Source organism: Rhea pennata, chromosome 3 (genome assembly GCF_028389875.1).
Source record: "Rhea pennata isolate bPtePen1 chromosome 3, bPtePen1.pri, whole genome shotgun sequence".
In the NCBI taxonomy this organism is placed as follows: Eukaryota; Metazoa; Chordata; class Aves; order Rheiformes; family Rheidae; genus Rhea; species Rhea pennata.
Genome location: NC_084665.1, coordinates 64,722,753 through 64,748,075, shown reverse-complemented (window position 1 = coordinate 64,748,075; position 25,323 = coordinate 64,722,753). Strand labels below are relative to the sequence as shown.

General features: G+C 41.6%; 1 protein-coding gene across 1 annotated transcript in view; it reads left to right on the top strand.

The window, feature by feature from the left end:
• The first annotated feature begins 1,984 nt into the window (after nucleotides 1–1,984).
• The window catches only part of ARFGEF3 (ARFGEF family member 3), a 100,964-nt gene continuing 77,625 nt past the window's right edge, over nucleotides 1,985–25,323 (top strand). Inside the window, exons 1-4 of the mRNA XM_062572483.1 lie at nucleotides 1,985–2,069; nucleotides 3,124–3,175; nucleotides 21,737–21,818; nucleotides 25,186–25,317. Of these exons, the coding sequence (XP_062428467.1) occupies nucleotides 1,985–2,069; nucleotides 3,124–3,175; nucleotides 21,737–21,818; nucleotides 25,186–25,317 (351 nt within the window). The remainder of the gene's footprint in view (nucleotides 2,070–3,123; nucleotides 3,176–21,736; nucleotides 21,819–25,185; nucleotides 25,318–25,323) is intronic.

Genomic DNA, 25,323 nt, shown 5'->3' with positions numbered 1-25,323 from the left:
CTGCAAAAGATCAGTAGCACTGCCAGGTGAGAGTCCCCAAAACACCATGCACACCTGTCACTGTGAGTTAGTGGACATATAACAACTGTATCCTGCAGATACTAGGTCTGCATAGGATCCTTTAAACTCCCAATGGACAAGATTTGAGATGGTGTAAGCCATCAACTGGGATGAGTCCTCTCAGGTAGCCTCTATCGCCATATAAGTCTGCTGGTTTAGGACAGCAGAGATAGTTTTTTCATTAAAAATACCAGAAACATCATGAGTCCTTATTGTTGCTTGTCCTACAGGAAAAACATGAGAAGACCAGAGAAGCCAGAAATTGTTTCTCATGCTCATTCCACTAACTATATCACAGAATAAAGAGGAAATAGACAGGTTGGGAAAAATTCATCACCACTGCAATTTGAGCCTTGAATTACAGCATCATACTGCTCTGACCCCCTGGCTGAGAATACTGTTTCTAGCTACTGCCAGTAGCAGTTCATTCCAAAGAAGATAGATGGGCCTGATCAGAGAAAAGAAACTTTGGGTTTTCCAGGGTCTTGGAAGCTGGTTTATACCCTGGAATCTGAAGCTTAATGGTCTTTCTTTCAGAGCATTTGCTTTAATCCATATTATTGTGACTCTAGACATTTTCCATCCAGCGCCAGATCATTCTGGCATCATGCCAAATTGTTGTCTTCAGAGATGAGTTTTTACACTCTAGCTTTAAAACATAGCTACAGATTATGAACTCATTATATTTCCAAAATGCAAGCAGGATCAGCCCTGTCAAGTATTTGGATAAGGGATTGCCTCTGAAAGCCCCCAGTCCTCTGGGAAATGCTGCAGCTGATCCACTAGGTGCCAATGTAATGTCCAGTACCTCACAGCTGGTGCTCTTCCAACAAGCAATAGCAGACATCACCTCTAATACAGCCAGCTCCTACCTGGACTGCTTTTCTTATCTGTTGCCTTTCGGGTCCTATCCTATTTGTCCTCCCTTTCCTTTCCAGAGATAAGGTATATTCTACAACAAGACAACAGCGTTAATATGGTCAATTAACATTAACTGATAGAGTCACAAAAAGGGCAAGCAGCATTTCCCAGTGATAAGGCAAGGAGACAACAAACTGAAGGAGGCAGGCGTTTCAGTGGGCAGAAAGCGTAAGGACTCAGCGGCGCGAGATGGGGGGAGACCGGAGCCAGCTGAGGGACGGCTGCCTGTGCTGGGGGCGCACAGAGGGGCCCAGGTGGAGGGCCTGCGGCATGTCCCAGCTGGGAAGGAAGGTCTCGGGCCCACACTCCGTAGCCTCTCATCTCCCACCGTGTCAGGTGGAGGAACGGCCCCGGGGACACGCCAGCGGCCTGAATCGTGGTGCTCCCTCGGCAGGTAACTCTGCGGGAAGCCCAGGGAGACGGGGCCGCGGCGGAGGCGACCGCGGGGACCGCACCAAACCCAGGAAGCCCCTTAGCAGGAACTACTGGGCAACAAGCGCGGGCGAACCCCCCAGAGCCGCCCGCCGGGCCCTCCGCCGGCAGCCGGCGCAGCCGGGCCCCGGGGGCTCCGGCCCGGCGCCGCCCGCAGGCCGCGCCGCAGTCGCCATGGCGACCGCCCGAGCCCGGCCGGCCGCGCCGCCTCCAGCCGCGTCTCCCGCCGCAGCGCCGGGGAGAGGGGGGGGGTCGCGGCGGGCGCCGGCCGCGCTCCGCCGCCGCTGCCTCCCCGCGGCGCCGCCTGCGCCGGCGGCGGGCGGGGCGAGGCGGGGCGGCCCCCAGCCTGGCTGCGCCACAGGGGCCTGCCCGGGGTGGGAGCGCAGCGGGAGGAGGAGGAGGAGGAGGAGGGACTCCGCAGCGGCCACAACTGACGTGTCCCCGCCATGGAGCTTAGCGTGATTCATCAGCGGCGGCGGGGCGGCCGCGGGCTGCTGCGCACCGTGCCCGCGTAGGCTCGGCGGCGGCGCCAGCCCCGGCCCCGCTCTGCGCCGCCGCGGGGGGAGGCAAGATGGAAGAAATCCTGCGAAAGCTGCAGAAGGAGGCGTCGGGGAGCAAGCACCGGGCCATCAAGGAGAGCTGCACCGGGGCCATCGGTGAGCGGCGCCGGGGGCGGCGATGCGCGGCGAGGGCCGGGGGCGACCTCGGCAAACTTGCTGGGCGCCGCCGTGCCGCGGCCACCAGCGCCGGGGCGCTCGGCGCTGCGGGCGGGCGCTGGCGGCCCCCCGCCCCCACGTCCGGGGGTCGCGTCGCGGGTCTCCGGCCCCCCGGGACGGCGTTTGCGCCGCCGTGAGCGCGTCTCAAGGAGCTCCCCTCGGTCAGCTGAGTGAACGCCGCGCATTTAGCGCCGTTTCCGTGCCACGACTTCACAGCCAGTTTATCTTGGGGTGGCTGTTTTAAAGGCTGGATTATTTTTTTTTCTTTTCTTCCTTTTTTTTTTTTTTTCTTTTCTTCCTTTTTTTTTTTTTTTTTTTTTTTTTTTTTTTTTTTTTTGGATTCCATGAGCTCTTTTAGCCTTGCTGCATAATGGAATTAATAATTGATAAAATGAGGTTGTGTTTGAACTGAATATGAGCTTAGGTAAACTGGAGCGTCCACCCATTTTCAGAGAATGGCTGTGGCTTGAGATGCTTTTGGCACAAACTACCTAGGGTAGTACTAAGCATGACCCTTAATTTATGTCAAAGTAGCTGTAACACTTAAAATCACTTTAGTTTTTTTGAGCAACTACACATTTTTGGAGTCCATATGTGTTCTTACAAGGTTACAGCAGAGTCCCTTGTAGTTAATACCTGTTGCTGTCGCGTTCCCGGCTTTTCAGCTCGGTGTTCTCTGGATCTCTTCACGAATACGTGTGCCGTCCTTGCACGGCGGCCATGCTCCTCTCCCCTGTGTTGTTCCAGTCTTATGTATACATGGTACTGAAGTACTGGCCTAGGGGAGGGAGTTCATGGAGGAAAAGATGGTACCCAGTGCCCTGATAGATCCACGCAAACCTTTGGAGACTTGGAGCAGTTGTGGTTGTTGTTTTGTCAGCTGTCTCGGAGGTAAACTTTAGGATCATTGATGCAGAGGTTGCAGGCAGGTTTATTACTGTGGCTGAACTCAAAGTTATCTTAAAAGGTCTTACTGTTTCCTTTGATTATACAGAAACCTTGGATTCTCCCGATGCTGCTACCAAGATACCTCCATATCAGCTGAGGTAAGAATATATGATTTGAGTTCTGTAGAACAGTGCGTATTTGTAAAATCAAATTCAGAAATTGACTTACAAGTGAGGTAGAGGAAGGGACTAAATGTATGTATTTTCATTAGTTTTTATGTACATATATGTATATACAGAGAGAGGGAGAGAGGCTGGCAGTAAATGGATAATTTGCTGATATGCCCTCAGTCTCCAACCATGAATGAAATCTAAAGAAAAACATAAAAGTAGACAGAAGTATAATGCAGATATTTAGTTAGAAAGGAAATTTGTTTTATGATCTGGCAGACCATAAATTACATTCCAAATTACAGCCTTCAAAATGTAAGAGATGATGCTTCTTAGTGTTCTCAATGCATTTATTTACCTTGAAATTTAGATCAGTTTTTGTTTTACTGGAAATAAATATTCTAGAAACTGTAAAGTTATATCATTGTATTGCTGTGTGGGTAATGGAGTAGTAAAGTCTTTAGCCTGCTGGATTATTAATGAGTAAGCCTTGTTACTTCTTCCTACTTCCATTTGGCCATCTTGAAGGAAGGGAAGATGGTGCTGCCCCCATTTATAAGCCTATTTAAGATCTTGTTTTGGAAATTCTGACCGTTGTGGAGAAAGTAAATAGGTAAAATTGTTCACAGTCCCTTCTGAAAGAAGTGTTAGGAAACATGAAAAGAAACTAGCATGTGTAAAGTTCAAAACAAGAGGATACTACTTCACACGGCTTATAGTTAAGACATTAAATGCTTAGGCTTCCCTTGTTAGAGAATGTTGTGGATGGATTGAAAAAGCAACACAACAAATCATGGAAGAAGTTGGTTGAGATTGTTGGATACAAAAGTACCTCTTCTTAGTCAGAAATCTTTGAATCAGAGGTCATTGGGGCTGTAAGAGAACTTCTAGGAGTATTGTTGTAAATTTGTTGACAGAGACAACTTTTTTTTTTTTTTTAACTGCTGTAGGACCGTAGTACTTTCTGGGAATATTTTTACCACCTTATAACTCTCCACTGCTCCTCTTGGATGTGTTTGGTGCAGCTTTGTGCAAGGAAAATTAGGGGATGTGAGATCTAGTCACTCCAGAACAGCCATCAAATGGGAAGAGAATAAGAGCAGTTTCATTGCTGCTCTAAACTCCTGTCAGTTACAGTCCATGAGGGACTTCATGTCAGTAGGTAATGGCATGACATGACCAATCACGGATACATGCATTTCCAGACAAGGTTAAGCAGCTGAGAACAGCTGCATGGGTAATTCCCAATAGCTCCATTAGAATTAGATTATACTTACTTTGCACTGTGATTGTAGAAACTGGACTCTTTATCTTCCCATTTATCAGCCTTCATCTCTAATACAGTGTATATTGTCTTTGTTTGCTTTTAAGCACTGTTCTTATGCCCTGTGAAGTAGTGAGCTAGCTGTTAGCACATTTCTACCTTTTTGCCTACTGTCTCTTTAAAGATATGTCCTCCTTTTTCATTTCATTCCCCTATGTTATTAATATTGTGTTTGTTGAGTTGGCTTCTTCCACTGTAAATCCTAATTTTTTGAAATAAAGCTAATAGCTTGACAGATGTAGCTATGATGAAGTAAACTGTAATGTTAGATTTATCAGTAACAGTGCACTTAAAGTTACTAGGTTTTTACAAAATGAAGGGTGCATGAGAGAGTTTGAATGAAAGCTTTGGTTGTGGCCTCCTTGGTGTGGCATAAATACAGCCACACTGAATGTCGGAGAAGCAGTGTCTAGGAGATTTTGTTTTCACCAGTCGTCTTTACTGTGGGCTTACTCTTCATCTCTGCTAATAAACCACTGCCAAACTCCAGATCTGCCAATGGGACCACATCTTGGGCTATAGTTTGCCTGCATGACATATCAGTGCAGATTAGAAGAAAGCTCATCTTGGCTTGGTATTTGTTCAAGAGCAGCACTGTGAGAGCTGGTTCCTGACGCTGTAGAAGAATAGTCTTAGAAACAATGTGATGACAGTGATCAGAAACAGCCTGAGACAGGTGCAGCACAGAAAGATCCTGAACGCGCCCCTTCCTGCTTTCATGTATCAGCAGCAGATTGCATCATCTGATTTAACACAGAACAACCCCTGGCTGCTGATCCACATTGACGCTGCTCTTCACCCTTTCTGCTATATCATAGTTGAGTATAGAGCCTGGGGGTACAGTCTGGAATAGTCCATGGTACTCAAGTGAATTATGGATCTTTTTTCCATCAAGTGATGTTAGTCCAACTCAGATCTGAAATCTATAATGGCAACATATTGATAGCGTTAAAGGCAGTGTGGCAAATAGTTCGGTGGAAAAATATATTTGTGCAGTCTCCTCCAAGAACAGCAGCTAATGGAGTATTTTTAGTACTGTATGTGCAAGGAGAAATGCTCTAGTTTATTCACTAGGAAAATTTGGTGTGTTCTTAGAATAGATTGAACACAAGGAAAATACTTAAGCAATTCTCTACATTATATTTTGGCAAGTTCACAATCTAGGGCACACTTATACTGCATAAGAATGTGGGACAGAGAGATTCATGAGCTGTCACATCCTGTTGGGATGGATATTGGCTTGGTTCAGAAATAGCAAATCTAGTAAGTATCCCATCTGTACATCAGTATTGTTTCTGTTTTTTCAGAAGGCAGCACCTGGCTTCTAGTAGCAAGTTATGCTGCTGTTAGTGGCATTTAACAGGACAGCCATGCCCTTACTTAAGTCCCCTTTTCCCTTCTGGAGCTGAAGAATGATATCTGCTCCTGAAAAGAAGGAGATGTCATCTACTTACTGGCCATTTACTGGCCAACTGTTTTTAGACCATTTGCTGCTTTTGAAGCCATAGAAGCCCTTCATAATGCTTTCTTTTAAGGTCCTGGTGTGAGAATAGAGAGGACAATGTATTTCTTTCTATTCCCTCAAAGCATGACTGGTTGAGAGGGTTTTTTTTGTTTGTTTGTTTTGGTTTTTTTGCGTGTATCAGTGACATTTATGTACACCATACTATTGGGTTAAATTATTACTATGTTCTAGCTTGTTCTTGACCTATCCATAGCTTATTGAACACATGGCAGGTGAGGCAATATGGTTTTCTGAAGCCTCCACAATTAGGTAGTTCAGCTGTAGCATTTGTATGGTAGCTGTTTCCAGCATTCGTCTGGTAGCAGTTTAGATAGCACATGCCTGCTACATTTGGAAGCATCTGGGATACTTTTGCCCTGAGGGCCAGCAGTGATTGGACATTCAAACTGTAATGTTCTTCTTTAATTAGTTTAATAGAGAACGGTTGTGTGCATCTTCAGAGAACTAAATGGGGCTATTTTGCTGTTCAACTTCCTTTGATGTTAATTGGACTTATCCAAATCCTAGTTAATGACCTTGAATATTAATTCTAGGAGGGGGCATTATTTAAATCTCAATAGAGAAATACAAATCTCTGTAACAAATGTGGATTTCCCCACAGAGTCTTGACAGCTCTGCCTTGAGGTGGGAGTGTGTGTGTGCTTTTTCAGTACTTTATGATCAGAGTGTTGAGCTATGGTAGTAAATAGCAAAGAAGATGAAAATGACTAAACATGGAAATGACCGTAAGTCAGTTCAAGGTTTTGTCTCACATTGCCTCTGAAATCTTGGGAGAAGAATGTCTCATAAACCACCTGGGTCATTGCTGCCAGATAGTAAGATGGTGTATTTGTCTCTAAACGGGTGTTGTGAAGATTAAATATATAGTAAGTGCTTCAGGAGACTGGATGGATGCCTTATAAATAATGAATTAAATAAAAGGAATTGATGTGCTGATTTTTTGATTGATGAATTGATCAAATGGAAAATAGCTTAAGAAAACCTCATGCAGTCTGCCAGCAAGCTGGCAGATTGTGCTGGCTCTTATTTGCTACTAAGTTGGGCCACAGTATTTTCAAGATGAAAAGTTCTGTTTAATGCCAATCATTTACACTAAGCCAGTCTTTTTTTTTGGCTGATTCCTGGCCAGTTTGTCCAATGTGATTGTTGGAGGCTGAAATATGGTCTGTGAGATGTAACTGAATAGATGCAAGAAAGTAAGAGAATGAGGATTATATACTAGAGACTAAAATCAGAGGCTAGAGAGCATTTACAGGCCATACACAACCTTGAAAAGACTTGGTTATGTGAATTTTTGTTGGAATGCTCTGTGTAACTAAGTTATGCCTTACAGGCTGTATAAAACTTAGTGGATTTCAATCAATGTGGATGCTGTGCTGCAAAGAGGAGATTGACTGGGAATTTTGAGAGGTCTGTGGCTTGTTGGATAGTTTAGCTGTTGAGTTTTTGTGTTGCTGTTCTCACTGGAATCTGATCTCTTATATACAGAATTTCTTATCATGTAACATGTTTTTCTTTGTTGGGAAATATTTTTTGATAATCCTAGAGGGACCTTCTCATAGTTTTGAGACATTTGCTGCAATTTCTAGATCTTATTGCTACCCTGTTATCACATTTGTGATGGAAGAATGGCAAAATAAATTTTTTGCCTCTCTGTCAGTGTAGCAGAAGCATTACTGCAGACTTAACTTTGAACTGTTCTGTGGAGCTTGTGTCTGTTGTCTGTTTACTCCTAGAGAAATGTGATTGAGTGTAGAAAATGATGCAGAGGCAAGATTTTCAATGGTATGAATTACCATGCTGTTTTTTTTCACTCTGTTATTTCTGAAAAATTGTTCCTGCTATTAGAATCTACTACTTTGGGCCTAAATGTATTATTGGTGACATTATATCATTTGTTCTTTGCTAAAATACCTGAAATAACTTCTCCTTCTGTAGTGCTTATGCATCTGTGTATTTAAAGAGAACTTTGATATTTTAGCATTAGCCCAGCAAAGCTAAAACTTAAGTTCTTTTAAGCTCTTTCCAGAAACTAGACTGTCTATTCTCCTGTTCACCTAATTGACTTTTCTCAGACTCATTTTGTTTCATGTTGTGGTCAGACCAAATTGTATTGTATTTGGTTGTCCATTAAAGGTATGCAATATTCTGAGAATTTACAGGACTGACTTTGGAGAGCAGTCATTAGAATTAGCTTGGAAGCTTGCCGTATCCCCTTCATCAAATCTACCCTATAGAAGAAGGGGAATTGAAAGAAGAGACCTGAAAAAAATGATCTGCATTTATTTTCCCTTTTTTTTTCTTCCCCCTTCATTTGTTTAGAAGATTTTGTTTTATCAGCTTATTCCTCCTCGCCAAGAATTTTATGATTGCTGTGTATTTTCTTCAAGAGTTCTCTGTTTATTTCATTTTGAATTCTTCATTGTTAGGCGGGTGGCCAGGTTTGTAGTGACAAACAGTAAAGTAGATCTTGTCTTGGAAACTCATTCCAAGATGAAGAGGACTTAAAGTAAAAACCAAGCAGGCATGAGTTTTACAAAATGGAATGAGGCTGTGTAATAATGCTGTATAGCCATTTGGTGTTGAGAAACAGAACTGAGCGTGCTGAATCTCACTCATCAAAATTCCATGTTTGGCATAACTTAACAGGTTATTTCCTGTTCTGTTTCTTCTGTTTGTGTCCCAGTTCTGCCCCCCGCCCCCCGACACTCTCTGCTATAGTCTGGTGCCACTATGGAATATTGTTAAATCATAGACAACAGGAGACTAAACTTTCTACTGTTCAGAAGTTTTTTATGAATGTAACAGATCCCCTGCATCAAAAAGAAGGAATAGGGAGGAAGGAATAACTGTATCTGCCCTTTTTTGGGGGAGGTGTTTCGAGCATACCCCTTTCTGTATCTTTCACACTTGGCAAGATACTGTTAAAATAGTTTCCCTCCTGCTCTTGCTGCCACAGCCACCTGATATTAAGAGCTCTTGTGCTTTCCTCCTGAACTTGACTGCTGGATATGTGACTCATGCTGCACAACCATTACCCAGTCAGTCTCTGGCATTAAAGCAAGTGATTGATGAGTTGCCTGGGAGTCATCTGGCAATGCTGAGATCCTAGAGGCAGCGTGGAATTGCCGGGTAGTGTGCCCTATGTTGTCAGTGTACTGGCTGAATCCAGACTTTTGGGGGTGTTTATGTGGCCCATTTGGTGTACTTGAATGGCACCTGCCCTGATTTTGATTAAAATGCTGCATTCCTAATCCTAATATTTGGCATGGGATGGGAATCAGTGGCGAGCAAGGCAGTACAGAATTATCCGATACAGTGTTTGGATCTGTGTTTTATCTGATGTGTAACTGACTATATTTGTTGTCTGAGGGGCAGGCATTTTTTTTCTAAGCAGGGCTCTGTGTCCCTGAGATCACAAAAGATCATGGTGTTAGAGAGGATAGGGGTGTAGGGGGTCAGCCAGCAGTGTGCATACCTGAGTTCACACTATCTACTTAAGATTCTAAAAAAGGTCAAAGACTTCTTGGTCTTGGATTCCCTAAAAAGACAGTCAGAGCAGACTGGCTCTTGAAGGCTCTTGAAGGTATCAAAGAAGGTTTGGCAGTGTCATGGGAAAAACTGGACGATTTTTAAAAGAAGATTCTGTTACTCTTAGTTGTTGGGTTTTTAAATGAAACAGAGCCAGCTGTTTTGTCAAGTAGTGAGCCTTAAAATTCACCACTGCTTTTGGTTGCTTTGGTTTTGTGTGTGTGTGTGTGCGTGCGTGCGCACATGCCTTCTGTGGGTGTTTTTGGAAGTCTCTTCTAGATCTGTGAGTGTACATTTACAGTGGGACTATAATTCATTCCATTTAGGAATATCACCAATAAAAGATTAGAGCAGTCATACAATTTTTGAGTATTAATCTAGTTTCTAGCAACAAGTGCAACTGAAATATTGACCTCCAGAGAGGATGATTATTGAGTATCAGCAGTGAGTGTTTGTTTGTTTTATGTATCTGAACACTTTTAGTACTGCAAAGGAGAAGAAAATGAGAAAGTCAGGAGGCTATTGATGATTGCTTTAGAGAGTGAACTATAGGGAGGTAGGGAAGCAAGTGAATGGAAGAAGAAAAGCGGCACTGAAGCTGTGAGCTGTTTGCCTATTAAATGCTGCTTGAATCTGTTGTGGTCTTTGTGTAATGCTTTGCAAGTCATGGCAATTCTTTGTTTAAAAAATGAAGGGATGGGTGGGAATAATGAAACTGTCTTCTCACCATTTTTATTTACATTTTGTAAAAGGCAACAAAGCAGCAGGAAGTACACTACGGTGTTTGGTTTCTTTGAATTATTTTTTGTTCAAGAAATTGAGTATATTAAGGAGCAGCTAGTATAAAAAGCACAGTGCACTGCAAACATGGTGGTATTTTTAACAAACATCCCGTAGGTCTGTGAGGATTTAAGATTGCTCTACTTTGAAAGTTGAATGTAATTGCAGGTTGCAGCATTAACCTTTAGGCATAGCTAGTAATAACTAGAAATACACTTCATCCTCTTCTATTTCGTCATCAAGACCTTCTCTAAATTATAGAATCAGTAAGGTTGGAAGGGACCTCTGGAGATCATCTAGTCCAACCTCCCTACTCAGCAGGGTCACCTAGAGCATGTTAGAGAGGGTTGCATCCAGGCAAGCCTTGAAGATCTCCAGAGAAGGAGACTCCACAACCTCTCTGGGCAACCTGGTCCAGTGCTCCGTCACTCTCACAGGGAAGAAATTCCCCCTCACGGTCAGGCAGAACTTCCTGTGGTTCAATTTCTGCCCATTGCCTCTTGTCCTGTCACACGGAAAAACTGAAAAGAGTTTGTCCCTGTCCCCTTGACACCCTCCTTTCAGGTACTTAGACACATTGATAAGATCCCCCCCTCAGTCTTCTCTTCCCCAGGCTAAAGAGGCCCCGCTTTCGCAGCCGTTCCTCATAGGGCAGGTGCTCCAGCCCTCTGATCATCTTTGTAGGCCTACACTGGACTCTCTCCAGTACCTCCACGTCTCTCTTGGACTGGGGAGCCCAGAACTGGATGCAGGACTCCAGATGAAACCTCACCAGGCCTGAGTAGAGGGGCAGGATCACCTCCCTCGACCTGCTGGCCACACTCTTCCCAGTGCACCCCAAGATACCATTGGCCTTCCTGGCCACAAGGGCACATTGCTGGCTCATGGTCAACTTGTCATCCACCAGCACTCCCAGGTCCTTCTTTGCAGAGCTGCTCTCTAGAAAGTCATCCCTCAGCTTGTACTGGTGCCTGGGGTTATTTTTCCTTAGGTGCAGGACCCTGCACTTGCCTTTGTTGAACCTCAACAAGTTCCTCTCTGCCCAGCTCTCCAGCCTGTCCAGGTTTCTCTGAATGGCAGCACAGCCCTCAGGTGTGTCAGCCACTCCTCCCAGCTTGGTATCATCAGCAAACTTGCTGAGGAGGCACTCTGTCCCCTAATCCAGGTCATTGATGAAGAAGTTGAACAGGATGGGACCCAGCACTGAGCCCTGGGGGACGCCGCTAGCCACAGGCCTCCAACTGGACTCCACACCACTGATGATGACCATCTGAGCTCTGCCTTTCAGCCAGTTCTCAATCCACCTCACTGTCCAAAATAATAATTAAAAATAATAAATTAATATAAATTAATTTTAATAAAATAATTATTAATTAATTGTTAATATAATTATTAATTATATAATATAATTATTAATATTTGGAATAATTAAAATTAATAAAATTAAAATAATTAATTCCAGGCTATCCAGCTATAATGGACAAAATAAGGTAATCAGCGAGATGTCTATGCTATAGTACATTTGTGTCTCTTTTCTCTGTCACCACTGTCCCAACTATCTCCTCCCAGCCTTGTGCAACCTTTCCTGACAGGAAGTTTAGCTCTAATAAGATGTTTTATTTGTTATTTTCAAGGTAACTGAAATTTTCAAAAAAAAAATAGTTTCACTGGAAAATCCTCAACTTCACTTCCGGCTCACGAAGCATAGAAAAGAGAGGTTTCATGGAATAGGCCTGACTAAAAGCAGTGCTCTAAATTGGTATGGATTAAGTTGGAGGGTTTTCAAAGCTTAGCAAGTCCAGTGTGTACTATACCTAAGGCCAAGTACACAATGTACAGTAAGGATGGGTACTCTGAACCTTACTTCATCTTCATGCTGTGCTTCAAATAATCCCTTGAATGTTGCTCCTCTGCTTTTTCTTTTTTTTTTCTTTTTTGCTTTTGTTTTAAATTGCTAGGGCTATTGAGTAGTTGCAAATGATAAGCAATAAAATCACCCAAAAGATAGAATCATAGAATGGTGAGGTTGGAAGGGACCTCTGAAGATCATCTAGTCCAACCCTCAGCATAGCCCCATACAGGGACTGAACCCACAACCTTGGCATTAGCAGCACCATGCTCTGACCAAGTGAGCTAAACCTGCCAAGAATACAGATTGCTCTATAATGAAGATCTTAAGAGGTTTGCATGTGTTATCAAATTCCTTAAGAGCAGAGTTATCAAGAGGCTGTCATACCTTGTACTTACAGTACAAATACTGGGGTGGACATTTTAGGGAGGGTGATGGTTATGTATCACAAAGAGATTTGCACTAAAGAGAGATTTGCACTAAAGCTTTGGAGACTGAAAACATCCTGCTTATTATTTTGGCCTTGTCCACTTTAATATTGCTTAGTAGCTTTTCACTATCTCTATTTCTCTTCTCTCCAGCAAAGGCATGTAGTGTGCTTATGTTTGGGGGAGGGTGTGTGTGTGTGTGTGTGTGTGTGTGTTTGGGTTTTCTGTTGTATGGTGGGTTTTTTTCAAATCTTGACAACAGTATCAGGCTACTGTCTGGAAACTGTATTTGTAAAATCCAGGTGTTATTAGAAAGTATAGCAGGTAACAAATGACCTTAGAAGTGCTCTCTAGCTGAGCAACCGTTTTGAGATATTTAGTTGTGATAGCCTGCATGAATTCATAGAATCATAGAATCGGTAAGGTTGGAAGGGGCCTCTGGAGATCATCTAATCCAACCTCCCTGCTCAAGCAGCGTCACCTGGAGCATGTTAGACAGGGTTGCATCCAGGCGGGCTTTGAATATCTCCAGAGAAGGAGACTCCACAACCTCTCTGGGCAATTCTGTTGTCTCTGCTGCTTTGGACTGAATGGAAGATGAAGCAGTTTACATTTGCCTTTCCTATCATGCTGTTATGACAGATTCATTTCTCTTGGAAGGTACCTAAATCACAGAAGAACAGAAATATCACTGTCACTTTTTTAATACCAACTTGTTATTAATTGCCATGTCATTCAACAAAATTTCAGATTGAATAGTTGTTCTAGCTAACAAACTGTATGAAGTTACATTTAGATGTTATTCCTTTCTCACTGTCCCCACAGTTATAAAATTTCCTCATAGGAAATTTCAGTCATATGTTTTCCTCCAGAGGCAGATGCATTTTGGTGTTGGATGAAGTGATTACTCTGTGCCTTGGTTTGTAAATCAAAAGGATTCAAGAGAAGAGGAGACACATGAAGCAAGGAGGAAGGAAAAATTAAATACTGAGTTGGAGGAGAGAGACACAGGGAGAACTCCAGGGGAGAGCTGGCAGTGGAAGCAGAGGTGAGAGAGAAGATCAGACATGGAAAGAAAAGGAGAACTAAACCTCTTGTCAGATGAAAGAACCCTTTAGGTATCTAGATAAGTGGATAAAAGTAAAGAGAATTTTGCAGTGTATGGAGTGTAAAAGAATGAGATAAAAAGAAACTACAAGTGATGAGGAAGAAAAATGAAACTACTTCAGCCAAAAATCACTAACCTTTCAGTAATAGTAGAAATACAACTGGTTATGTGAGAGGCGTATCTCTTTGCAGGGGAAATGTGCTCCCAAGTGATGCTACAGTTTTGTGAGCATCTGGGGCAAAATCCTGGACCTGTTCAAGCTAGTCAAAATTTATGTCAAGTTCAATACAACAGCAGAGCTAGTTTTGTGTGTTTGTTTGCTCGCTTGTTTGTTTTTTTTTTTTTTTTTTTTTTTTTTAAGAAGCTGTAAATTGCGGCACTGGGTGTTCGTTATTTTTTATAGTGCTGTAACACTGAGTTTGTCTCATTGTCATCATGCAAAGATACAGGACCATAAAGATAATGCATGTAAACTTTTTTTCCCTTAGAAAGGATAGATTTTTGATGGAAACTTCAGCTCTTGTCCTTTGTACTGTTGTTCTAAGAGTTCTGTGCGTGTTACTTGCAAACTCTTATTTGCATGGAGATACAAATTTTAGTGCTGATGAGGAGCGGTCTGTTGTAGTCCTCTGGTCTTGACTTGCACTGCAGTGACTTGAGAACTTGCCTTAAATTCTTATGCTGCAAGCTCTAAATGTCCGTCTGAGCTAGACTATAATGCCCTTGATAAGTGGGAGATTCATAGACAAAATTAATCATTTATCTAGAATGTGAACAAAGATTAAAAATCTTTCTTCTTGAAGGGCTGTTACTTGAAAAAGGCTGTGTTTATTTCTCCTCCCTCCTCCATTTTTCTGTACTTTGATTTTCAATCATAAAGCTGCTAGTGGAGTTTGAGTGTTTCCTAAGCTAGGAAAAGAAGTATATGGATATTTCTACTTTTATATACATATGTGTTCGTGCTTACACTGTTGGAATTTGTTTTACACAGATTAAGTCTTCCCATTTGGGTGGGGAGAGTGTTAGCTTCTGTTGAGTTTATTTAATGGTAGCAGCTGGGAGTATATCAAGAATTTTGAGAGTTCATCTTTAGTATCTATTTTCTCTTGGTCAGCCAAATTTTCTGCTTCAGTAAGTGAAGCTAATGGAGTTACATGCTTGATAGTTTGTTCCTTTTAAACTGCCAAGGCTAAGAAGCTTTGCACAACTGTCAGTGTTACTCTGACCGAAAAATGTCAGACTCTCTTTGACTGTTTTTCCTTCTAACAAACAGCTTATCAGAAAATGGCAATAGCTGTGAATCAAATTCTTATCTGTTCTTTGGCTGGGCTGTGGATTATGCTATGGAATGCAAATTGTATGCTGATAAAGCCCTGAAGTTCAGAATTTTGCTTCTATGTAATTTTCAGGAGGAAGGAAATGCAGAGGGATGCCTTATTTTTAATATCTTTTTAATCCAGCTTATGAAAGTTAATTCAGTTATCACTATCTGCATGAAGGGAAATGGCAGTGACTTTTATGGCAGTGACAAGTATTTTGTTTAGAGTGCCCCTTTCCCTTGGCAGTATGGTGGAGTTGAAGGTGGGCAATGAGATTGTGTTCTAGACGCTAACAAGAAAGAATTAAGATTGTGCCATTTCTCATCTTCGTTACAATTTTCATCATGAGATTGAATTAATGAGCTGTTATTCTCATTTCACTAAAGGCTTTTTCCACTACAGTGAGGATAGAAAGGTTTTTATGATCTCATACTTAACAGTCATCTGTCTTGTTCTGACCTTTCTGGCGGTCTATTTTGACTGGCCTCTCATAGCATCCTTTGTGACAGACCTGCAGGGAAAGAACTAGGTTGATGAGCCACGGCAAATGCAGACTGTTAGAAAGGTCACTGTAACCCAGCGTGCTGAATGTAAAAGCTGTTTACATTCTCAGGACTTATTCTGCAATTGACAAAGATGAAAATAGTGGAGTGGGGTAGCTCAGGAAAGGCAACCTGTGCTTCTGAAAATAGTGGTCCTGAATTATGCCTTTGGTTCTTACACTGGCTTTTCTGCTTGACCTAGGGAAAGTTGCTTATGATTCATTCCAGATCCATGCAGGTCTAGCGACAAAACTCCAGATGGCCTCGATAGCAACAGGACTGAGTTGTCGTCCTTGGCTTTCTCTGCTTATTCTGTTTTGCACATAACAAAGTCCACACTTACGAGATGCTCTTTTCTCTGATAAGGAGTTCCTGTGAGTGTAAATAGCTGCTGGTTTTTAGTGACCCCTTGCATCTATACGTATATATGTGTGTGTGTGTGTGTGTGTATTTTTAGTCATTATGTATTTTAATTGGTCTTCACCATTCAAAGTCTGGGAGAAAGGTCGTTTGCATTTTTCGTCCTGAAGGAACAGGATTGCCAGCATATTATACTTGTTTGTTCAATGTGGTAGTGTTACCAGATTTGAATAGGAACACTGTGATTAGGAGTGCTGTTTCATGTCTCTGCAATACTTCCTGTGTTCTGTGTCGGAACACCGTTCTTCCAAATCCATGTTCTGCAGAGATTCTCTGTTGTTGGTCTCTCTTACTTTGTTTATATTTTTTCAAACTGAACTCTTTTTGCGGACACTGCTGGGTAGATATATGCAGTGTTTTCCAGAAAGTAGTGTAGATTCCAGCATAGGTAGACTATCTGTATAGGACCACATCTTCCCTTTCCATTCCTTGGTTCCATCTGTCTACGTCCAGGACACCTTATCCTTAATCTTTTGATAGATCCCCCTCCTTCAAGTCAAAGGTGCCCCTTCCCTTTAGTGATCCCTTTGTGTTGTACCTGACTCATCTCATTCACGTTAAGATAATCTTTGTGCCTAAAACTGTGTGTCTCTGTATGCATACACATGAATGTATGGAAATGAAAGCTAAGAAGTTCCAGTGTAAAACTAATTTCTGTACAGTAATGTAAATGGAAAACGCTATTATGCATGTGTTGAAGTATCAGTGTACACTAGCCTATTCTGAATACTCTGCATATGTAAAATATGTCTTATGTGTGTAACACAAGAGAGAGCACTGAACTTGAAAGAATTGTCACTTGACAGTATGGGAGTGCAGACAGGAACTAAGCAATGAGTTCTCAGGTTGTGAGACCACTCAAAACAGGGTGGAATTGTGAAAGGGCTGCAAAGTATAAGAGGAAACCTCAATCCCTTTTTTAATTATATTTCAAGGCCAAATTCTGATTTATAATATCTCCCATGCAGCCTTATTGAACCTGATTCTTGAATGTGGTAGACTTTAATAATGACCAACTGTGTTAATTTACATCATCCTCTCCCATTCTGCTTAAGGATTGTCTGCCTTGTCTTTCTGTGAACTCATACTAGCAGATGATACATGTAAATGGCAGATCTGAACTGAAGTGTGGAAGATGCTCAAGTTAATCAGCCATTGTGAGGTATCTTTACTGGTGCTTTGTAGCTGTAGCATGGAAATGATAAAGATTTAATTGACTGTGTGTGTAACAAGAGCAGGAAATGACACAATGGCAGTTCATTTTCTCAGAGAATACAGTGGGAACAGAGGCTCCAGCAAGCTTAATTAGATTTTCAGTTAAATGTTTTTAGCAAGGATGGGAAGTTCAGCTAATTGAATTTGTTCTAATTTCCATCCCTCTGCTTGTCATTTTTGCTCTTCATTTTGGGAGATATCTCAAGAAACAGTGCTCATTCTTCTCTGCTGATTACAGTATGTGACTGCAGATGGCAGGCAACATACTGATGCGCAGGGTAGCTACATGGAAGCCATAGGAGCTCCCACCTGAATCATTAAAATGAATCAGAACTGGATGCACTCCAGTGATTTATGGCTGCCTTCCCTTTCCACACTCTTCCCAGACTCTGTCCATTTCAATACAAGAGTAAGTCTACTGTGCGTTAGTAATACCTGAAATCTTTATGCGTTGTTGCAGTGAAGAGTGGAAAGTCTACAGGAAACATGGTGTTCAGCCTTGAAGAGATGCAGGCCTAAATAACTGGGACTCTTTAGCATACCTACAGTTAGTACTGTACACTACTGTGACGTGTCCCCATGCTTGTGACTAGTTGAATACCAGTTAATGCACAAGGACTTCACTTTGGCATTTGTTGATCTCCTAGTATCAAACATTGAGTTCATTCACAGAAAGAGATTGTGATTTTTTTTCTTTCTTTCTTTCTTTCTTTTTTTCTTTCTTTCTTTTTTTTTTTTTTTTTTATGAGAGAGAATGTCCAAGTCTCACTGTAAAAGTTAGCACTTAAGGCCACTTTATGTGCTAGAGATGTATTTCTCTGCCACTTTTCTGAACTTTTACAATGTCCTATCACAACTTACCTGCATAATACATGTGTTCCAGATGTGGGCTGGCAGTAGATAGAATCACAGAATGGGTAAGGTTGGAAGGGACCTCTGGAGATCATCTCGTCCAACCCCCCTGCTCAAGCAGGGTCACCTAGAGCATTTTAGACATTGATAAGACCCCCCCCTCGGTTTTCTTCTTCTCCAGGCTAAACAGACCCAGCTCGCATAGCCGTTCCTCATAGGGCAGATGCTCCAGTCCTCTAATCATCTTTGTAGCCCTACGCTGGACTTTCTCCAGTAGCTCCATGTCTCTCTTGTACTGGGGAGCAGAACTGGATGCAATACTCCAGATGAGGCCTCTCTAGGGCTGAGTAGAGGGGCAGGATCACCTCCCTCGACCTGCTGGCAATACTCTTACTAAGGCACTCCAGGATATCATTGACCTTCTTGGCCACAAGGGCACATTGCTGGCTCATGGTCAACTTGTCCAAATACAGCTTGTTGTCCAGATACGTAGAAGGTAGCCAGTTCTGTACTGGCTAAAGTTTATTGTCTGAACACTGGCTTAGATGTTTTGGCAGTTTTTGCCAAATAAACACTCTGAGGAAATATTTCCCAGATGCTTCATAGTTCAAGCTGTTTTGAATACTAAACTCACAGCTTGTAAAGGAGTGCTCCTAGCTGAATCTATTCCAAAAACATTCAAGAAAGGAGCTTTTGAAAAAAAATGAGCTTTTTCCCTGTCTGTTTCTCACAATATCTTAAATGAAGCAAATGGTTAGCTTTTAGTTAGAATCTTATTTTGAGAAACACATTTAGTCTACTTAAGGTTTCTTAGAAAGTATAATTCAGAATTTCTAAAAAAGTTGCATTTGGTCTAAAAAGGACCAAATGTCCTTTTACAAATTTCCATAACTTGGGAAGAAGGTACAGATTTGAAAAAACCTGCAGATTCTCAAGGGATCTTTGCCAAGTACAGAAGATTACTAGATATAGAAGCTTACTGGTTTGCTTCTTGCCATGCTTGTGACATTAAAATCCTTAATTTGTCATTAAAGAAAGGAGTTGTGTTCTGAAGAGCAGTTTTCAGTTGTGTGCCCCTTCAGGATAGCTTGTGATTTGTGTGTCCTGTTAGGAAGGGGTGGGTGGAGAGGAAGGAATACTCACTGAGCACACCTAAAAAAGAGCTGATTTTTCACAGAGTGAACATTGAGTCCCCTCTGCAAGTAGGATCCACTGAAGGAGTTTCAAGATAGTTTCCACAAAGTTGAGGTGACCATTGTAACTGGTTTGGTAATCTCAGCTTTATCTTTTAAAAAAGAAAATTCAAGTTATAGACTGCTGGTTTTGAAAGGAGGTCAGTCTGTGGCAAAGCATGACATTAGGTAGCTTTGGCAATAGATCTGAGCCACAAACTGCAGTAGCCCCTGCTGTGCCAAGATAGGGCTTCTGCTCAGCTAGTTACGAAGGGCGGATTTGTGAGAGGAGCAGGCTGGTCTACTGCCCTTGCTTTCATTTATGTCAGAACCTAGACTCAAGCCTGCAGAATTAAGCATGTGGCAGAGCTTGTCAAGACTTGTATTTTTTTCCATACACTTTTCAGTAAATAAACAATTTGTCATTGTGTCAACCAAGACTAAGTGAATTCAGATCAAATTCAGCTCACAGAAGTAGTATCAAGAGAATTAATTTCAATATTTTAAAATTTTAAAACATTTTTGACTTCTTTGAAAAGAAAGAGTTTTGTGTGAGTATTTATTTAAATGCTTGGAGACTTAACAAAGAAAAATACTCCAAATGGAATATGTCAGTGCTTTTTGGTTTCTACTTGGGTAAGAAAAGTTGTCTTCTGTGTCTTCTAGCTGTCTTCTGTTCATTTTTACCTCCCATACATTTGTTCCTATGGGGAGGGAATTCATGCAAGTGATTCCTGGTGGTGCCATGCAGATAGCTGGAGAGTAAGACTCTCAAGGTCTGACACAGAACGGTCTGCCTTCAGGAAGAATCTCTGTACAAATACGAAAAGGACTGTTTGTACAAGTGAGTGCATGTTATGATAGGTGACCTAATAGAATATTGCAAGTATCTTGGAAACTATGTAACCAGTGGGAAGACCACTTTGCTTGCTCCTTTTAGCTTAAATGGAGAAATGCAGTAAGATTGTCAACTCTGACAGACTCCAAAACTAAACTCCCTTTTTTTGTTGTGTTACAGAAGGCAAAAGTATTGTGATGGTGTTGGTTTATTGCACGTGTTTAGTATGAATGCAAAAGGTTCATACCTTTTGAATGACAGAACCAGGAAGAAGTCTTGCATAAAGTCAAATAGGAGGATTAGAGCAGAGTATCTGGAAGAAAAAGAGAGATGGAGAGGAAAATGATAGAGGAGGTTGTGGCTGTGAGCACAGATAGGGGTGTGCTGAAAGCTTCTGGCCCTAAAATAATTTTAGATGTTAATGTTTTGGTTACTACCTAATATGCTAGCAAAGTTATTTACTGCCTAAAGTATTAGCAGAGTTACTACTTTGAAGTAACATTCACATGGAATCCTACTAGCTAAGCTACATTCTTGGCTGGTATAGCCATTTGTGTGTCTGTGACAACTACCAAGAAAACTCAGTACAACATCTGGTAGTACCTGATGCTATCTTATGCTGTTTATGAAACTCAGTTCTGTCTCTGTAATCAAAACTCTTCCTATTTGCTTTTTTAGAATAAATAGATGTGCTAACCTTATAACTTACCTGATATTGAGCAAATCTAGCACATGCCAGAAACACAGCATAAGTACTATGCATAGATGACTAGATGACCCCTCCCCCAGCCTAATTGGACCTGGGCTGAGTATCTCTGATCAGGAAGGACTTTGATGCCAACTAGCAAGATTTACTTAAAGGTCTTGTTGCCAGGTGTTCTCTGGATGCTGCAAACCTTCTCTGATAAGGAGGGAGGAGTAATGAGAGGTCACAGGTCCAGGCGTTGTTTTGTTCAGTCAATAAATAAAAAATTCTAGGCCTGAGCTCTGAGTCTAATCAGTTACTATTCTAATTAGTTATGTCATTTTAATATGCAAAACCTGATGTTATTTTGTGATTAAAATACAACTTAGTCATAGCTGAGTTAGCATGTACTAGCACTATAAACCATAACCAAAGTGTACGTTTGCCTGTGTCTGCGCCATTTGTAGTTGGAGGGAGTTGACATGAGAGGACAGACTATATTGTAGAAGAAGTCGTAGAGCAAAACTCAGCCAACAGAAAATGGAATATGTGACCACTTTTCTGGCAGCCCCAATATTAAACAAATGTCTGAAGTACAATGCTTATGAGACTGAGGTGAAGGAACACTAGTGATTTGCAGATCCTGTCATTATGCTGTGCACATTCATGCACACACAGAGAGCAAACAGTTGGACAAGTATTTTGTGAAAATCTTCTTCAATTAAAAGGCTACTCTTAAAAATAAAATGTGAAGAATAATACTAGCTTTCTTAAGAGGGGAAGAGTGCCTCTTAGAGTTGTCAAATTTTCCTTGATTCCAGTATGCAAGCATAATCTTATTGAATGTGATACAGCCTTTCTGGAACTTGATTCCTGTGAATGCTGATTTTTTAGTGTCATTTTTCTCTCTCTCTCTTTAATTATTTTTTTTTAATTTTTCTTCTTTCCCATCTTTGTTTAGGGAGAAGTGTCTCCTTCCTCTCCAACTGGCTCTGGAATCAAAGAGCGTGAAGTTGGCCCAGCAGGCTCTTGCAGGGATGCAGGTATGGCTTGAGAGTGGGATATGCTAGTAGGTAGCAGATGGCATGGTAGAAGGCTCTTGTACCTTTGACATGTCAAGGAAATCTAGGCTTTTCTTCTGAAAAATACTGCAGAAAAAGCCTCTAGCCCTCAGTGGTGGACCTAACAATAGTGTTCATGTTTTTGTGGTATCGGTCAGGAGTAGAGGTAAAGGCTGGCGATTCTGTAGAAGCTAAAAATGTTTTGAAAATAGGTGGAATTCCCGACTTTGCGTATTGTGATGAAGATGGAGAGGTACTCTTCCTCATGTGGCCCTGTGCTCATGCGGGCACATATATATCAGTAAGCTTTACCACTGCTAAACTTCAAGAAACTAAACTAACTGAAGTCGTACTGATTTCTTTGATTAGATGAGAGGGCTGCAGTGTTTGAAAGATGGTTAATAGAGGGTCTGGGAGCTGCATTCTGCATGTATGGGTGTTTTCCAGGGTTTTTTTGCATGCAGAAAAGAATAGGAGCACCATGTGATTAGGAGGCTTATGAAATTGCAAAAGAAAGCAGCAGTGCAACACAAACAGTAAAGAAAGGCTTTCTTTTGCTTGATAGTAGAAAAACAAAAAATGTTTACCTGTCTTTTAATGGGGCAAATGAATATGTATCGATAAATGCACTAGGGGGATGTTAGTTATGAAAAAGGCAGTATGCTGCTGGTGTGTTCATAGCATGCCAAAAAGAAAAACATTTTCCCCAAATTTTTGGAATTTTCTCTTTCCAGGAAAGAAATGTCTCCCCTCAAAGAAAAGGTATGAGGGGTTTCTTAGAATATAAGGCCATAAATGGGATCATTCAAATTCACTTAACTTAGCAAATGAGATGTCAGGCATTTGGTTAGAAAGAGTGCCCCATATTCGGGCACTGTATGGGCGAGAGGCAGTGGTAGAAGGCTGTAGCTAGGGGAGGGCTTTTGTCCCAGAACAGCAGTGAAGTCAGAACGTTGTGAGTCATGGTGGCTTCAACACAGGGAGCAAATTGGATGGAAACCTCGAGCAGAAGAATTGATATTTCTGACTGCTTTGATCATTGCACCAGGGCTCACTTCCTGCATTTTAGAGCTAGAAGAGTGTGATGTTGCATATGTGGGTTTTTTGTTTGTTTGTTTTAAGTAAAAGTAACAGCAAGCCAGTGAGACGTGGAACATATATCTGCTCTTGAACCAATGCAAGAACAATAGAACAATATTATAGATCAATGATCAGCCAAGTGTAGTGGAGGAATTTGGAATCAATCACTCTCCACTGTAGTACGACTTCCTTGGGAACACTCAGTCAAGATAAAATTTGCTATCTTTTTACTCTTCTAATTTGCTATGCATATACTTGAGTTTTGCAAGAACTGAAGTTACAAAGTTACAGACTTTGAGCGTGGTGCCTTAAATAGTGGCATTACCTGCTATCTAGAAGCATAAAAAAGAAAACCAGGCAACAATAGAATCCGTCATCTGCATTTATGATCTGTGAGGTTTTATGAAGAATTTTTAAAAAAACAAACACCTGGTGCTGTGGGGATAGATTATAAGTACGGTAAAAGTGAGATGAAATGTAACTTGAATTTACCAAAAGTAGGTCGTACTAGACTAAGGAGAATCTCTCTCTCTCTTTCTTTTCTTTTTTTTTTTTTTTTTTTTTTTATATAGAATAAAACATTTTCCTTGTAAAGTGAGTTAAATGTCATCAGGGTGGATACTGATAAAACACTTGAGATGATGTTATGTGAAAGAATTCTTTAAAACCTAAGAAAATATGAAGTTAGAATAGCCAATGAAATGTGCAGCAGGCTGAAAGCTGTGAAGCGACGTGAGTACAGAAATGTTGCAGAATGTACAGGGTGAAGTGGACTGCTCAGAATTGGGGCAGGGCAAGGTCACCTTCCTGAGAACTAAAACAAGATGTTTTCACTCCATGGTGGGAGTTTCTAAGATGACTGGAGCTGGAAAAAGACTTGGGTGGGTATATCTGCTGCAGGATGACTGCCACTAATAATAACATGCGGCCATGAAGCCGTGAATGTGGCTGCAGAGGCATGAGAAAATAGTGCCAGTGGGCATGTCCCTGTGAGAGCGTTGTCTGTACATGATTCTGATTTAATTCTTTATTCTTCTATAACTGCCCACTGAAAATAGTCTGGAAAAGACCTGTTAAGTGTTTGAGACAGTGAGTTTGCCTTCCCAGAGAACACTAATAGAGCATGGCTTGTTCAGCTGAGTGAATTAAAGCAAGAGATGTGGCTATTCTTTTTGGAGGGAAAGAAAGAAACTTACAGGTTAGCTATGGAGGAAATACTCAGGAAAAGTAGTATGTAGCATTTTGTATTGGTAGATGATAATTTGTGAAAGAGCTTATGGGTATGAACTGGCTGTAAATAAGTTGAGGCTGGAATGTTAGAGGAAGTTTTTCAGAAATGTGTTGTTCTTTGTGGGAGAAGTGTGGAAAAATAACTGGAATCTTGAAGTGCCACCTGGTCAGCTCAGGGAGGCGAGAACCTGACATGGTAAGCTGTAGTAAGAGATGCTGTCCATCAGTTATGTATTCAAGAGTGAAAATAGACTCCAATAAAAAACTAGTGACAATCTTTTTGATTCAACTAATACTTTCATGCCAGTCCCTCAAGTTAACCTTCAATCTAACATAAATACGCTTGTTGAGAGATATATATGTAATATTAGCTTTTTCCAGGCAAATGGAGTCTGATCAGTCTAAAAAAAAATCAGTCTAAGTTCAGTCTGTATTAAGCCCACCCTTGGGTACCCTTGCAGATATGTTTGTGGTCCTCCCATCAGATGCTCATTAACAGTATTCATCCTTTCTGAGGACCTGATGACACCTCTGATTAATCAGCTTCTTAGTGACATAAGACTGCATCCCGCCAGGGATCAAAAATGCTGCTTCCAGATACCTGCCAGGCAGGGCAAGTGCTAGCATTAGTTTGAGGTCAGGACTGTAGCCTGAGGTTTTGAGATTTTCCCCCCGACACACACTTCTAAAATAATGAGAGGTTTTGCTGAGGCCATTGTTTGGAGTAGTTTGCAATCTCTCACATCAGTTTCCAAAGACTGCTTTCTTCTGGATGCTGGAATAAATGAAAGGCTGGAGTGGGAAAAGAGAATACCAGAACGGCAGATGACTCAGAAGATTTTAACTTTCTTTGTATAGGGGCACGAATTCCCCAGTTTTTGCTATAATTTCTTAATTCATATTAGTGGATCACTCTGAAATTCTGACATAACATCCAGCCAGTATGCTACCAAAATAATAGCTTTGGGTATGGTATTTTACAGTAGGGTTAGGCAGAGGCATTTTTACCTCAACCTGTCCATTTCCATTGTGTCTGCAGAAGCTGCTGTCTGATGAGAGGTTTGTATCCGTGGAAACAGACTCCGATGAGAAGCAGTTGCTAAATCAGATGCTGAATGCCGTCAAAGTGACTCCCTCGCTCAATGAAGACCTGCAAGTTGAAGTGATGAAGGTTAGT